The sequence below is a fragment of the Cicer arietinum genome, chromosome 3 (genome assembly GCF_000331145.2).
Source record: "Cicer arietinum cultivar CDC Frontier isolate Library 1 chromosome 3, Cicar.CDCFrontier_v2.0, whole genome shotgun sequence".
NCBI classification, from domain to species: domain Eukaryota; kingdom Viridiplantae; phylum Streptophyta; class Magnoliopsida; order Fabales; family Fabaceae; genus Cicer; species Cicer arietinum.
In genome coordinates this window covers 39,699,415-39,712,623 of record NC_021162.2, presented here as the reverse complement: position 1 = coordinate 39,712,623, position 13,209 = coordinate 39,699,415, and the positions used below count along the sequence as shown (strand labels likewise).

Genomic DNA, 13,209 nt, shown 5'->3' with positions numbered 1-13,209 from the left:
AAGTCTCCGAGCCAATATCCAAAATACACAAAAATACATAAAGTATACTTTAAAATTATAGGTCTTACAATATGCATCCAATAAGAACATATAAAAAAATTAAAAATATATGGATTGAACTGAGATCATGAACGTTTACGTGAACTGGATTCACGAATATTTACGTGATCTGAATTCACGAACGTTTACATGAACAGTTCACACAACTGCATATGAATTGAATTCACGTAAGTCTCATATACTGAACTGAGATCATGTATACGTGAACTGAATTTATGTACATTTACGTGATCTGAATTCACGCAACCTACATGAGCTCAATTAACGTAGTACCTGTGATTTCTTAAATTGAATAACGTACGTGAATTCAGTAGCCCACGTAAGCATATATGATTTAAGTTTACGTACAAAGAATGTGGTCTGAGTTCACATAAAATCCTCATATTTTGAAGAAAGAAAAAAAGAACTTAAATGCATATCAGTAAACATATTTTGTTGGGTGACTTTAACCACAATATAGAGATGAGACTTATGAAGTGTACGTTATAATGAGTGATGTGAGTTTTGAATGAGTATGAGTTATAATGGGTGAGGTATGAATGAGTTGTGATGTGTGAGTTATGAGGTTAATGATGGCGATGAAGAGACAAACAAATGTTATAGAATAAGGAAAATAAACAAGGGCATTTTGGATATTTCATTTTTATGAAAAATTTGGGGGTTTGGGTAGCAAAAGGGGGGTGTGGGTAGCAAAATTGTTAGAAGGATGTTTGGTATAACATGTTTTTTCATAAACCTTATAATCAAATATTAACTACCCATAAACGATAACCTCAACTATTAATGAACGCATTAAAACTATCACACAATTAACCTTGTAAATTAGAATGATTTTAAGTAATATAATATAAAAATCGCTAATCATGTGACAACATACACATCAAACTAATCATCTAATTTAAAAATTAAAATCAAGGAACGTGATTAGAATAAATTTTCCCAAAACAACGTTATGTTTAGGTTAAAATGATGCAAAATTGAATCTAACTACAAAATCTACTGGTAGGAGCTTATATCTTTCAGAAATAATTAAATGAGAACTCTTTAGAAAGCTTATGATTAATTGTTTATAGATAAAAAAAAATTATTTTTCAAATTAATCCCCAATTTGTGCAGTTTATCAAAATAATACACAAAGGTCACAAAAATGAGATAACAACTTTGGTCTAACTTGTAACTCATTTTGAAACATCAATACTCAATCAAATACAACAAAGTTTGTAGTAAAATTGAAGATAATTAAGTCTAGTTTCTAGAAAATTGACAATCACTCCAAAATAAGGTCTAGAAAAACAGTTATACCCAAAATATTACACATATGTCGTGCAAATTTTCAGTTGACAATACTCGTTTCAATTACATTAATTTTCTAATGAATTTTTGTAAACACGAATAGTACAAATTATGAATACACAAGCAATTAATACATCAAATAATCAAATTGGTAAGGAATTAATGACCCATAATACATCAAAACAACATCAATCCATGCAACATGATTTGTCACAAGAATAGAATGTAAGGTCTTTAATCTCAAACACATCAAGATAATATATTTTTTTGTCATCAAATAAATTTATTTTTATTCAATTCTATTATCAAATTCAGCCATAGAGTTTCACATGTATTCCTATTTCAATCATCTATTCCAAAATCCCTAAATCTAATGGAAAAAACATCCTTTTTGTTTTTCTTTTCAAACCCTTAAACCCAAATCCGTAATTTATGGTAAACACTACCTCATATATGCATGTAAAGAAATAGATGAAGAGAACTCACCTCTTGATTTTCAAAAGAATGAAGAAGATGATGATACTCAAAAAAATTTCTTCCTTGACTTCTAGCAAGAAAAATGTCTACTCTTTCTTTCTCTTCTTCTTAATATGCCAAGTCATTTTCTCCTTCTCTCTCTCCCTTGTTCTCTTCTCCCTCTAAGTTTCTTTGATGTTCTTTTTCTTTTGACTGAATGATGTGTGTGTTTGGTTTTGGTGTGCGTCATGTTCTTCTTCTCTTACAATTATTTAATTATTGTGACATACATTTAAAATCAAAAATCAAAATTTTACACTTAATAGATTATAGCTATATTTCATTATATTGTAAAAAAAATGTATGCTTGATTATAATTGTTTAACAAAATTGTTTGTTTGACTTTGAAAAACAATTATTTTCTTATAAGCCATAATAAAATAAGTGAAATAACGAATGTATTGATTAAATAATATAAATTAAAAATCTTTTATTTAATTTGTACTAAATGATCGAGATTAGTATCACAAAATTGGAGAAATAAAATTAACGAACATCGTGTGGCTCAAAATAAAGATTTAGTTGAATATAATTCTTATGAAAAAACTCAATCAAATATATTCGGCGGAAAAGTTTTGTTTTACTCATCAAAGATAAAATATTGTTTCTTAGTTTAGTAAAATATTTTTTTACAGAATACCCAATTTTTTTTTATATAGAATCTATATTTTAATTTGTAATACCTTTATTTGCCTAAAAATATCAACCAAAATACCAACATTCTTTTTGTGGTTTTTTTTTTCTTTTAAAAGTTTAGGTGAGGAATAGTACCCAATTAAAATTAAGGAAACTTTAAGGTTCATTTAAACCCTTATAAAAAATTTACATTTGTCTAGCAACTGGAGTTAACATTCTATTGTGTTTTTATTAAAGATTCATTGGGGAAAAAAAATAGCAACTTGCGTCTATTTTTTTATAATAGATAAATAAAAACAAAACTTGCATCTATAATATGAATATATTCACCGAATGTTTGACTTCACCTCCGCACAAACTCACCTGGGTTATTATTCTTAATATAGTATGGCTTCAAATCCAAGAAATTCAGATCTTCCACACAAAATTAGACAATACCCATTTCATATCTAAGCTCTAAATCAACCCACGATGGAAAAATTCTCATTTTTGTTGCTTTTAGTGATACTGGGTCATGCTAATTTCACTGTGGAATCAAGTCAGAGAGCACCATGGAGGATCCACACACTATTCTCAGTGGAATGTAACAACTACTTCGATTGGCAAACAGTTGGATTGATGCATAGTTTCAGAAAGGTGAAGCAACCTGGACACTTTACTCGTCTTCTTAGTTGTACTGAAGAGCAGAAGAGGAATTATAGAGGGATGCATTTAGCTCCTACTTTTGAGGTTCCTTCAATGAGCAAACACCCCTTAACTGGTGACTGGTAAAATCAGTGTCTTAATCTTAGTTGAATCTGCTTTTAGATTTGAGTTTAGAGTATTACTTGTTGTTGTTGTTATTATTATTATTATTTAAACAGCTAAGATTAGTACATTGATTGTTAATTTGTTAGAATTATGCCGGTGGTGTGAATCAAACTCTAGACCACGTTATCACTCAACTTTTCATCTCTTCCACTACTCACTAAACTAACCTTATATCCCTTATTATTATTATTATTATTGTCAGCTTTTATCAATAATAATAATAATAATAATAATAATAATAATAATAATAATAATAATAATAATAATAATAATAATAATAAAAATAAAAAAAGTTGCAAGATTTTTCGAAGGGTAAAATTGGAAGTAAAAAAGTTACTCCAAAACTTATTATTCTATTTATATATAGTATAGATATAGATATAGATTATGGTTTGTTGAGAATCAACCAAGTCTCTTGGCCTAACCGTGTGGCACTTTGGAGCCAACCTGGTGCTCCTAAATTAGATTCGTAGTGGTGTAAAGGGGATATAAGGCTGGTTTGGTTGCTGGAGGGGAGGAGTTAGGGAATTGAGTGATAAGGAGGTAGTAGGTTTGATTCCCACCCTCAACAAAATATTAATTACTAACGTTGGTCGTTGCAAAATTAAAAAGATTCCCAGTGGTGTAAAAAAATGCTTAGCCATGTAGTCACGTACTACGACAATGATCTTAGTTGAAAGTTTTGGGGTTCAATGGATTTTTGATCCAAAAATAGTTGGGATGTGCAATCATTGCATTGGTTCTCATTAGTGATTGTTCTATGTTGTTTTTTGAATAGACAAATCTTAGTATATTAGTTGTTATGTTAGTATTTCTCATTTACCAGAGTTTGATAATTAAGGTATTTGTCCATAGATTAAGAAATTATTTAATTGATGTGTATTGTACCAAAATATCTTTATTCTAATTATTAAATGTTTTACCAGTATCCAATATTTATTTATCTAATCTATTCCTAAGATCTTATCTATCCACACTAGAAATAATCTTATAGAGTCAAAAGTATTAAATTGTTAATTATATCTGAGGTATAAATCATTCATAGTTTTTTATCAGAACTAAAATGTTTATTACTAAAGTTTAGAAATGATCTGAGTATGTTATAGCTAAACCATTCTATGAAAGTATCTCTAGATTTGTGCTGAAATCAACTATGGCTGCTAAAATTTATGCAGTGATAAAAAGTTACAACCATGTCTTTTTGACTCCTCAATTTATACTGTCTTAATTTTCTGTCATATCTCTCTCTTTACCTTTCTTTCACTGCTTGATGCATTCACCTCAATTGGTATGAAAGAAAGCCTTTTTTGTTGTTCTTGTCTGATTAGATATAAGTTTGGCAAGATATTTTCTGATGCCTTTTACTAAATATTTTTTATACAATGATATCAAGTTTTCATTTTGAGTAATGAATGACCTGTTGCATATTGTGTCGTATTTCTCTACAATTTATGTAGCGCATTTTTTAAGGCTTTGTTTGGGAGGGGATTTTGGAAGGAAGTGGAGGTGAATTATGATAAGCTTGCTCCTTGTTTAAGAGGTTTGAAAGAGGGAAAGCATTTGTGGATTTGTTAGAAGCCTTTCTTCATTTTCCAAACATGGTAAGGGATTACCATCCCATCCAGACTCCCAAACAAAACCTAAATAGTTTTCTGGCTCCACCTTTATAACAATTACGATATTCCTGCTAGTACTTTTAATATTGTATAAGTGGTTGTGATCTTTACAATTACACTTTTTGGAGTGTTATGAATTTGAAATGTTGGAATAATAAGATGCGTACATGAATACCGTATCACAAAAGTGAAATCCTTGTTTAACATGATAGGGTGCATAAGATGTAAATTATGTCCACTATGCAGGTACCCTGCTATAAACAAACCTGCTGGGGTTGTATATTGGCTCAAACATAGTAAAGAAGCAGAAAATGTCGACTGGGTTATCATTCTGGATGCAGACATGATAATCCGCGGCCCAATGAGACCTTGGGAACTTGGCGCAGAGAAAGGAAGACCCGTTGCAGCATATTATGGGTATGTTGTTTTTCTTATTTCTATTTTTGGCAATGAGCAACTTATAATAGCAATAGTATTAAAGAAGCTTTGAAGGCCTAAGTGTTTTATTATTTATCTAGAGCAATTTTGTTTTACAGCTTTGGATCAAATTTATTAAACTTGCTTAATAAACATGAGAAATGTTCCTTCTACAGGTATTTAAGAGGCTGTGACAATCTTTTGGCTCAACTCCACACGAAACACCCTGAACTCTGCGACAAAGTTGGTGGACTTTTAGCCATGCATATAGATGACCTACGAGCTTTGGCACCCATGTGGCTTTTGAAAACAGAAGAAGTTCGGTCAGATAGGGCTCACTGGGGAGCAAACATAACTGGTGACATATATGAGAAAGGATGGATCAGTGAGATGTATGGGTACTCTTTTGGTGCTGCAGAAGTGAGTTTCCACTCTCGAAACGGTTTTTTTATTTCAAGAGTTATAGCTACATTTCCATTTATTGAACTAATAAACTTTCACTAATTGTTTTTCTTTTTACCTTCTTCTTTTTAATCACTTCATATCGGTGTTCTTTTGTGGTTCACAGGTTGGGCTCCGACACAAGATCAATGATAACTTAATGATATACCCTGGTTACGCTCCCCGAGAAGGTGCTGAGCCAATTCTTCTTCACTATGGCTTGCCATTTAGTGTAGCGAATTGGTCATTTAGTAAGGCTGATCATGATGAGGATGACATCGTTTATAACTGTGGCCGGCTCTTTCCTCAACCGCCTTACCCCAGGGAGGTACGGAAACCAGTGTCTTTATAGCAAGAAAATTGTGTTTGGTAGAGAAACGGGTTCTTTTTTTTGTGACTTAGTATTGGAACTTCATAGAATTGAAGGAAATCTATTTAAGTGAAATTGAACTTTGTTGAAAAATATTACTAAAGTCTAGCATTTTATTACGGAAATACAATAGCCAAACCAACATGTGGTTGATTAGAGTGGTAACGGACTTGGATATCTTAAGCAAGTGGTGAGGGGTTCAATCCTTGGTTCTTGCGCATCGGGAAAATTTGGTAAGAAGGGGATAACTCATCTGGTGTACTTAATAGGTTCCCCAACGAAAATGAGTCACTTCTTAATGGTGGTAGATCTTTCGTACCTATGATATGGTTATAAAAAGTGAAATACAATAACTAAGATGAAATCGTAAAATACAGAAGAAAAGTGAACTCCAATACAACTTTTCAGTGATCTAGACTCTACCTCTAACCAAAATCCCTTCACATATCAATATCAAATAGGTTGTTTTTTAATGTCTTAGAAAGTTATCAGAATCTGAATAATATAGATTTCTGATTATTTGGAGAAGTTCCTTTGAATAATTTTTTGAAACATAAGTGGAATTATGACTATATTTTACATCAAAAAGTCTTGTATATAACTATTACAAAACAAATAACTTTTTTCAAAAGCTTAAACAAACAGGGCCTTAATGGTCTATTGCATGATCTATATTTTTTCTTTCTGGTCATTAAAGTTAATTGTCTATTGAGTTCTCTTTATTCCCTTAATTTCCTATTTATTCTTTTAATTGGCTGCTAATAACAATCTTGAGTGCTAATCTTCTACATCTATCCCTGTACCTTTGAATTTATTCAAGCATCAGGTTTTTCCAAGATTATAATGAAATTGGGAAATTTCTTATGGCAGGTGAATCTGTTAGTAACTGACCCCAATCTACGACGAGGACTATTTTTGAGCATAGAGTGCATTAACATTTTAAACGAAGGTCTTCTGTTACATCATGCGGCAAATGGCTGCCCCAAACCACCATGGTCTAAATACTTGAACTTTTTAAAAAGCGGAACCTTTGCAAAGCTAACTCAACCAAAATACTTGACTCCTGCTACTTTGGAAATGATGGAGGATAAAATTCAAGAACATGTCGATGGTGATTCTGCCATGCCATATCCTAAAATTCATACCGTTTTTTCCACCGAATGCAGCTCATACTTTGATTGGCAGACTGTGGGACTTATGCATAGTTTCAATGTAAGTGGACAGCCAGGAAATGTCACTAGACTTCTCAGCTGCTCCGATGAGAACTTAAAGCTATACAAAGGCCATAACTTGGCTCCCACCCATTACGTTCCTTCTATGAGCCAACATCCATTAACCGGCGATTGGTAATTATGTGTGTTTCAATTCTCAATTGTATTATGTTTACTTTGTTACTTGTCATTTCTTGACTGACATTTAGTTTGTGACACTTGAAACTTTGCTTTCAACGTTATTGGTTAAGAAGTCAAGCATTGAATCAGTAAAGGACTAACTTTTTAAGCATAGTAATAAAATTAGCTTACAGGATTTCATGATAATGAGTTCATTCTCACGGTCAAACTAACCATAGATTCCTGAATGGAGTCCATCAATTAGGATCGTATTAGCACGGAAAACATCGTTTATTGAAAGATGAAAATGAGAGTCATAACTAAGGTTTGTTTTAATTTGGGAAACCAATGAAAGCGAATTTTTGGTAAGGGAGAGAATTTCTCTTTGTAATATTTTTTTGTATGTTCGGTATCAATTGATCCCAGTGTGTGCTTGTTCTATTACTCATCTGTAGCTTATGTTTGGTTTTTCTTGTTTAAATGGTTCAAAGTAGCTTGCTCCACAATACCACGTTAAGTTACTGAATTCTGGTCACTTTTAGGCTCGGTTTAGATAAATAGCACAATTAAACACTTATAGTATAAACACTTATGAGGTAAGTGTTAATTTATAAGCTATTTCTATCATTGTTAGGATATAGATTGGGAGAGTCAGTTACTAGTAGTTAGTGAGTTGGTTGTGTTTAGTTAGAATTATTGTGTATAAATAGGGAGTTATGTAGTTGGATTTGATATGCTTGAATATTGTAAAAATTTGTTGAATACAGTAGAGACTCTATTCTTTCTTATCTTTTCTAAATAAAAGTGTTTTTCCTCTAATTCTTTGAAATCCAATTCTTGTGTTCCTAACAATAACAAATGATAAAATAAAGTCAAACTGTTTTCATGTAAGATATAAATGGTTTTCATCTCTATCCTGGAGAGCTTGTAAAAATAAGCTGAAAACAACTTATGGGCATGCCCTTAATTTTCTTATATGGATGGTTTATTTAGACTTTAAACAAAAAAGTGAATTTCTCTCTGTTTTATTTCAGGTACCCGGCAATTAATAAACCAGCTGCAGTCCTCCACTGGCTTAATCATGCAAATATTGATGCCGAATTCATAGTGATTCTTGATGCTGATATGATAATGAGAGGCCCAATTACGCCATGGGAATTCAAAGCTGCAAGGGGCAGACCTGTTTCAACTCCCTATGAGTAAGCCTGGTGAATTTGATTTATACCTTTGTGAGATCTGTTAATTTTGGTGTATGCATGCATACACATTGTTTTTAACTTACATATGCCTTATGATGATTCACTTTTTGTTTATTTGTTTTACATACCAGTTACCTTATTGGCTGTGACAATGAGCTTGCGAAATTGCATACTAGTCATCCTGAGGCTTGTGACAAGGTTGGTGGCGTAATTATTATGCATATAGATGATCTGCACAAATTCGCTTTACTCTGGCTGCATAAAACTGAGGAGGTTCGAGCTGATCGAGCTCATTATTCCAGAAATATAACAGGAGACATTTACGAATCTGGCTGGATTAGTGAGATGTATGGTTACTCGTTTGGCGCCGCTGAGGTATTTTGTTTTCAAATTCTTGTAACTTTACACTATACAAACCATTTCATTTGTAAAATGGTCACCGGTTTCACTTTAATTAATAATATGAACAAATTTCACTGAAACAACTTCTAATGATGTTGATGCAGTTGAAATTAAGGCATACTATAAACAGAGAGATAATGATATACCCTGGATATGTTTTTGAACCTAGCATCAAATATAGAGTTTTCCACTACGGATTGCGATTCAGTATTGGGAACTGGAGTTTTGACAAAGCCGAATGGCGAGAGGTCGACATAGTCAACAAATGCTGGGTCAAGTTTCCAGAACCACCAGACCCATCAACTCTTAACCATGACGATGACAAGAGTTTACAGCAAAACCTTCTCAGTATAGAATGTATCAAGACACTGAATGAAGCACTGCATCTTCATCATGAGAGAAGAGGGTGCCATACATCAAAAGGAGACACTACAAAAGAAAGTATAACCTCAAAGAAATTTGATTTAAAAGGCAACCATATGTTAGCAAATGATTCAGAGGAATTTGCAAATGCTCATAATGATAGAATGGGAATACCTAGTTCTTTCAGGTTTTGGGTATTATTTTTATGTGTGTTTTCTGGATTAGGTTTTTTGGTAGTTATTTTTTGGGTTCATTCAGGTCATAAAAGAAGAGGAATGAAAATGAAACACCATAGAGTCAGGAGAAGAAGCTTGTATCCAGGTTACATGGGGACATGGCTTGCATAGCCTAGTCTTGATGTACCTCTAGTAATTTTGTTTGCTTCTTTTATTTGGCTTAATATTTTTTTCATTTGTTTTGTTGTTTTAATTCATTTTGAAATTTCAATTAATTTTAATCTTGAATATAATAGAAACTGTGTATTGGAACTTGGAAGAGGATGCTACTTCATCTATTTTACAAGGAGTGATTCAATTGATTATTTGACAAATGTTTAAATGGAAGAGAGAATAATTTTTTTACTAAATTATCCTTAGGTATTTGTCCATTCACTATAACTATTATGCAAAGTAGAAAATATTGAACTGAAAATAGTGTAAGAAATTGATGTATCTGGTTCAAAATTTTGGTTAGATATATCTATCTTTTTAATCTATTTTTATTTATATTTAAAACTGGAGGAAGTATTAATTAAATAATATAATTAAAAAATATCATTAATGTTACATTGTAAATTGGAAAGAATAATTTTTTTTATTTACAAATGAATCATTCATTATAAAAAGGAAATATATTTTGTTCAAGTATAAATTTTAAATTTCAAAGGAAGATAAAGTGTTTTAAAGTAAACACCTGGTTAGAGAAAAAGTAACACCTTTGGTTTGGTATGATTGATAGTCTTCTTAGGTGGGAGAGACAAAACATTGATTCGAGGAAAAGTAACCTCTCTCACATTAGGTTTCTATAAAGCCAAATGGTCCTCATCTATATTTTTACAAATCCATAGCCTAATCTATTGCTTTTACTTGGGTTAGATTTTTGTTTACTCCGTATTTATCTTATATTTTAATTAAAATGGACTTCATCTATATTTTTGTCATCTATTTTATTATCCTCGCTTATGTTTTTGTCCCCCAAGTTTTTTCTTTTATTTTAATCAATTTTTATTGCGTAGAAAAGATACTCCCTCCAGCTTTAATTATAAACACTTATTAAGAAATTTTATGTTGGTAAATATAAGTTTTTATATAAATTATCAGATATATATTTTTTCTCTTGAATCTGCCCCTATTAATACTAATATTTACTGAAATGGAAAAAGTTAATATATATATATATAATGTATAACATAGTAAGAATGTGATAACAATATACTTTTTAAGATATACTTTTCAACACATTTTATTTGAATATTTAAAATTTATATGGATCAAATTCATAGGAAACCTATATGATTTTCTGGACTTACAAGAATGTTAATCAATCAAATAAAACTTGTTATCCTAATTTTATTTATTTATCTTTAATGTGCTAGTATTTCTAATATAGTAATAATTACACATAAAATACGCATATTAATTACATCTCTCACTTTTATAATATACGTGAAAAATTAATAGTGTTTGTAAGAAGAGACAGGGGGAGTATAAGAAAAGGCAGGTGGAGAATTAAATACCTATACAAAGTTATTGCTTCAGGGGATTAGAGTTATCTACCGATGTAAGACTTATTTGCCTAAACAATAATTTCACTTTACAGGCGTTAAAACTGACACTTGGACTTTTGCTACTACACTTGGATCCTTTAGAAGTTTTTTGTTTTTTGTTTTTTCTGTATAGAAATAAACTTTTAGGATATGTTTGGAGTTAGACTTCTGAAAGAGAACATTTTGGAGAACTAAATCTTTATTTTATATAATATAGTTGAGATTTTAAAAATAAAAAAAAATATAATAAATAATTATATAATATTGTAATTGTATATTGATTTATAGAAATATTTTGTCTTTAAATTTTAGTTCAATTGATAAATGCTGATATTGTTAGGTCAGACGTTTTATCTCATATTTGAATATGTAATTATAATGAAATTTATCATTTCTTCTAAAATAAAATAAAAAATATTTATAAAAATATTTTATAACTTTCTTAATTTAAAAAATAAAAATTAATCATTTATTTCCTCACCTTCTATAAGACCCGTATTTTTCTTTATTATTAGTAATATGTGAAATATATTTTTATTTATTTTTTCAATAATTTATAATGTGGTAGTTATTATTATATTTTTCATTCAATTATTATTTTTGAAAAGTATATATGTGTATGACATGATTTATTTAATTTGACTAAATATTTTTGCTAAGTATTTGAAAAAAATGCTTATAATAATGACACAATTTAACTATTTTTAGAAAACAAAAATAATAAAGATATATTAGATTAGTCAATCGCTCAAACGTTAGTTAGTGATAAAAGTCATATAAATATTTAGTTAGTTATTATGTAAGGTTAACAAAAAAGAAAAAAAATGTATAAGTCCCTAGTTAATAGCTACTATAAGTTGGGAAAAAAAAAAGGAATATTGAATCCTAAATAGTTTGCGAGATAGGGAAAAGAAACATCAGTTTAGCCACGATGAAAGAATGAAGGAAAATCGATTCCGGTGGTCTATGGTTGTGCAAGAAACTTGCTCCGACTCCGTTCAAATTTTAGTATGCTACCTCTATCTTTGGATTTGACTTATTAATATAATCTATTAATAGTTTTTCTTTCTTTCTCTAATTCAATTTGATAAAATCTTTGATTTTGAAATGATAATATTTGATACAAAATTTCTGTTTGTAAATTAAAATATTAATTTTTATGGTAAAGTTGTAATTGTTGTTACTGATCTAAAACTGATTTTTAGTAAATGTCTTTATTATGATGGATAATTTTAAAAATGGTGTTTGATATTATTATTATTATTATTATTATTATTATTATTATTATTATTATTATTATTATTATTGTGTAAGAAATCTTTTTTAGTTTTAAAAGAAAAATTGTGATATGCAATTTATTTTCTTAGAAGTGTTCTTGATTTCTTATGATATTGATGTAGAAACCTATTTTGATTAGAGAAAATGTTTATCTATGTCAAAATTTAATTTTCATCTGGTTGAAGTCGTTATAAAGACTAGATCATGTTTTAATCAATAGAAATCGTTACTGACTACAAACTCAATTTTTATTTGGTTAAAATTTTATGTTGTGATAGTTTTGTGTTGAATAAATTTTTAGAAACTTTATTGATGTTAATTATAATAATTTTTCTATAAACGTTTTGAACGTTGTTGTTATAGTTATTTCTTTGAGAAGATTAAAGTTATTGCATTGGATTGATCCTAGTATATTTCTAGTGAAATTCTGGAACGGATTGTAATTCCTGGATCTAATATTTTCTTTAAAAATCTGATCATTCTTGTTAATTTATAGATGTGGAGAATGTTCTTTGTTTTTCAGAAATCTGTCAAGAACGTTCTTCGTTTTTCTAAATTAGATTTCTTTATTTTAATATGATTTATTTTATAATGTTTGGTACCTACCTTTGATTAATACACTCAAATACACATGTTAAATACCAAAACACTTAGAATCATAATTAGAAGCCTTAATTAACCATTGTTTAATTATCATCAAAATATTAATTTG

The 13,209-nt window shown here is 29.9% G+C and overlaps 1 protein-coding gene and 1 long non-coding RNA gene across 7 annotated transcripts in view; one reads left to right on the top strand and one right to left on the bottom strand.

Moving 5' to 3' along the window:
- The window catches only part of LOC140919568 (uncharacterized), a 4,206-nt gene extending 2,199 nt beyond the window's left edge, over window positions 1-2,007 (bottom strand). Inside the window, exon 1 of the long non-coding RNA XR_012162249.1 lies at window positions 1,840-2,007. This is a non-coding gene — a long non-coding RNA (uncharacterized lncRNA). The remainder of the gene's footprint in view (window positions 1-1,839) is intronic.
- An 809-nt stretch (window positions 2,008-2,816) lies between these two features.
- On the top strand, window positions 2,817-9,995 carry LOC101494949 (peptidyl serine alpha-galactosyltransferase-like). Of its 6 annotated transcripts, XM_004488891.4 has the most exons (9): window positions 3,702-3,858; window positions 4,773-4,916; window positions 5,178-5,348; window positions 5,525-5,768; window positions 5,917-6,117; window positions 7,030-7,505; window positions 8,525-8,689; window positions 8,821-9,064; window positions 9,196-9,995. In XM_004488891.4, the coding sequence occupies exons 3-9, from the start codon at window positions 5,275-5,277 to the stop codon at window positions 9,799-9,801; spliced, it is 2,010 nt and encodes a 669-aa protein (XP_004488948.1). In that variant the 5' UTR covers window positions 3,702-3,858; window positions 4,773-4,916; window positions 5,178-5,274; the 3' UTR covers window positions 9,802-9,995. The 6 variants fall into 6 exon arrangements, with proteins under 6 accessions (XP_004488944.1, XP_073222642.1, XP_027191360.1 ...); XM_004488887.4 differs by lacking the exons at window positions 3,702-3,858; window positions 4,773-4,916 and adding an exon at window positions 2,817-3,272; XM_073366541.1 differs by lacking the exon at window positions 4,773-4,916 and having other exon boundaries at window positions 3,697-4,156.
- The last annotated feature ends 3,214 nt before the right edge of the window (window positions 9,996-13,209 follow it).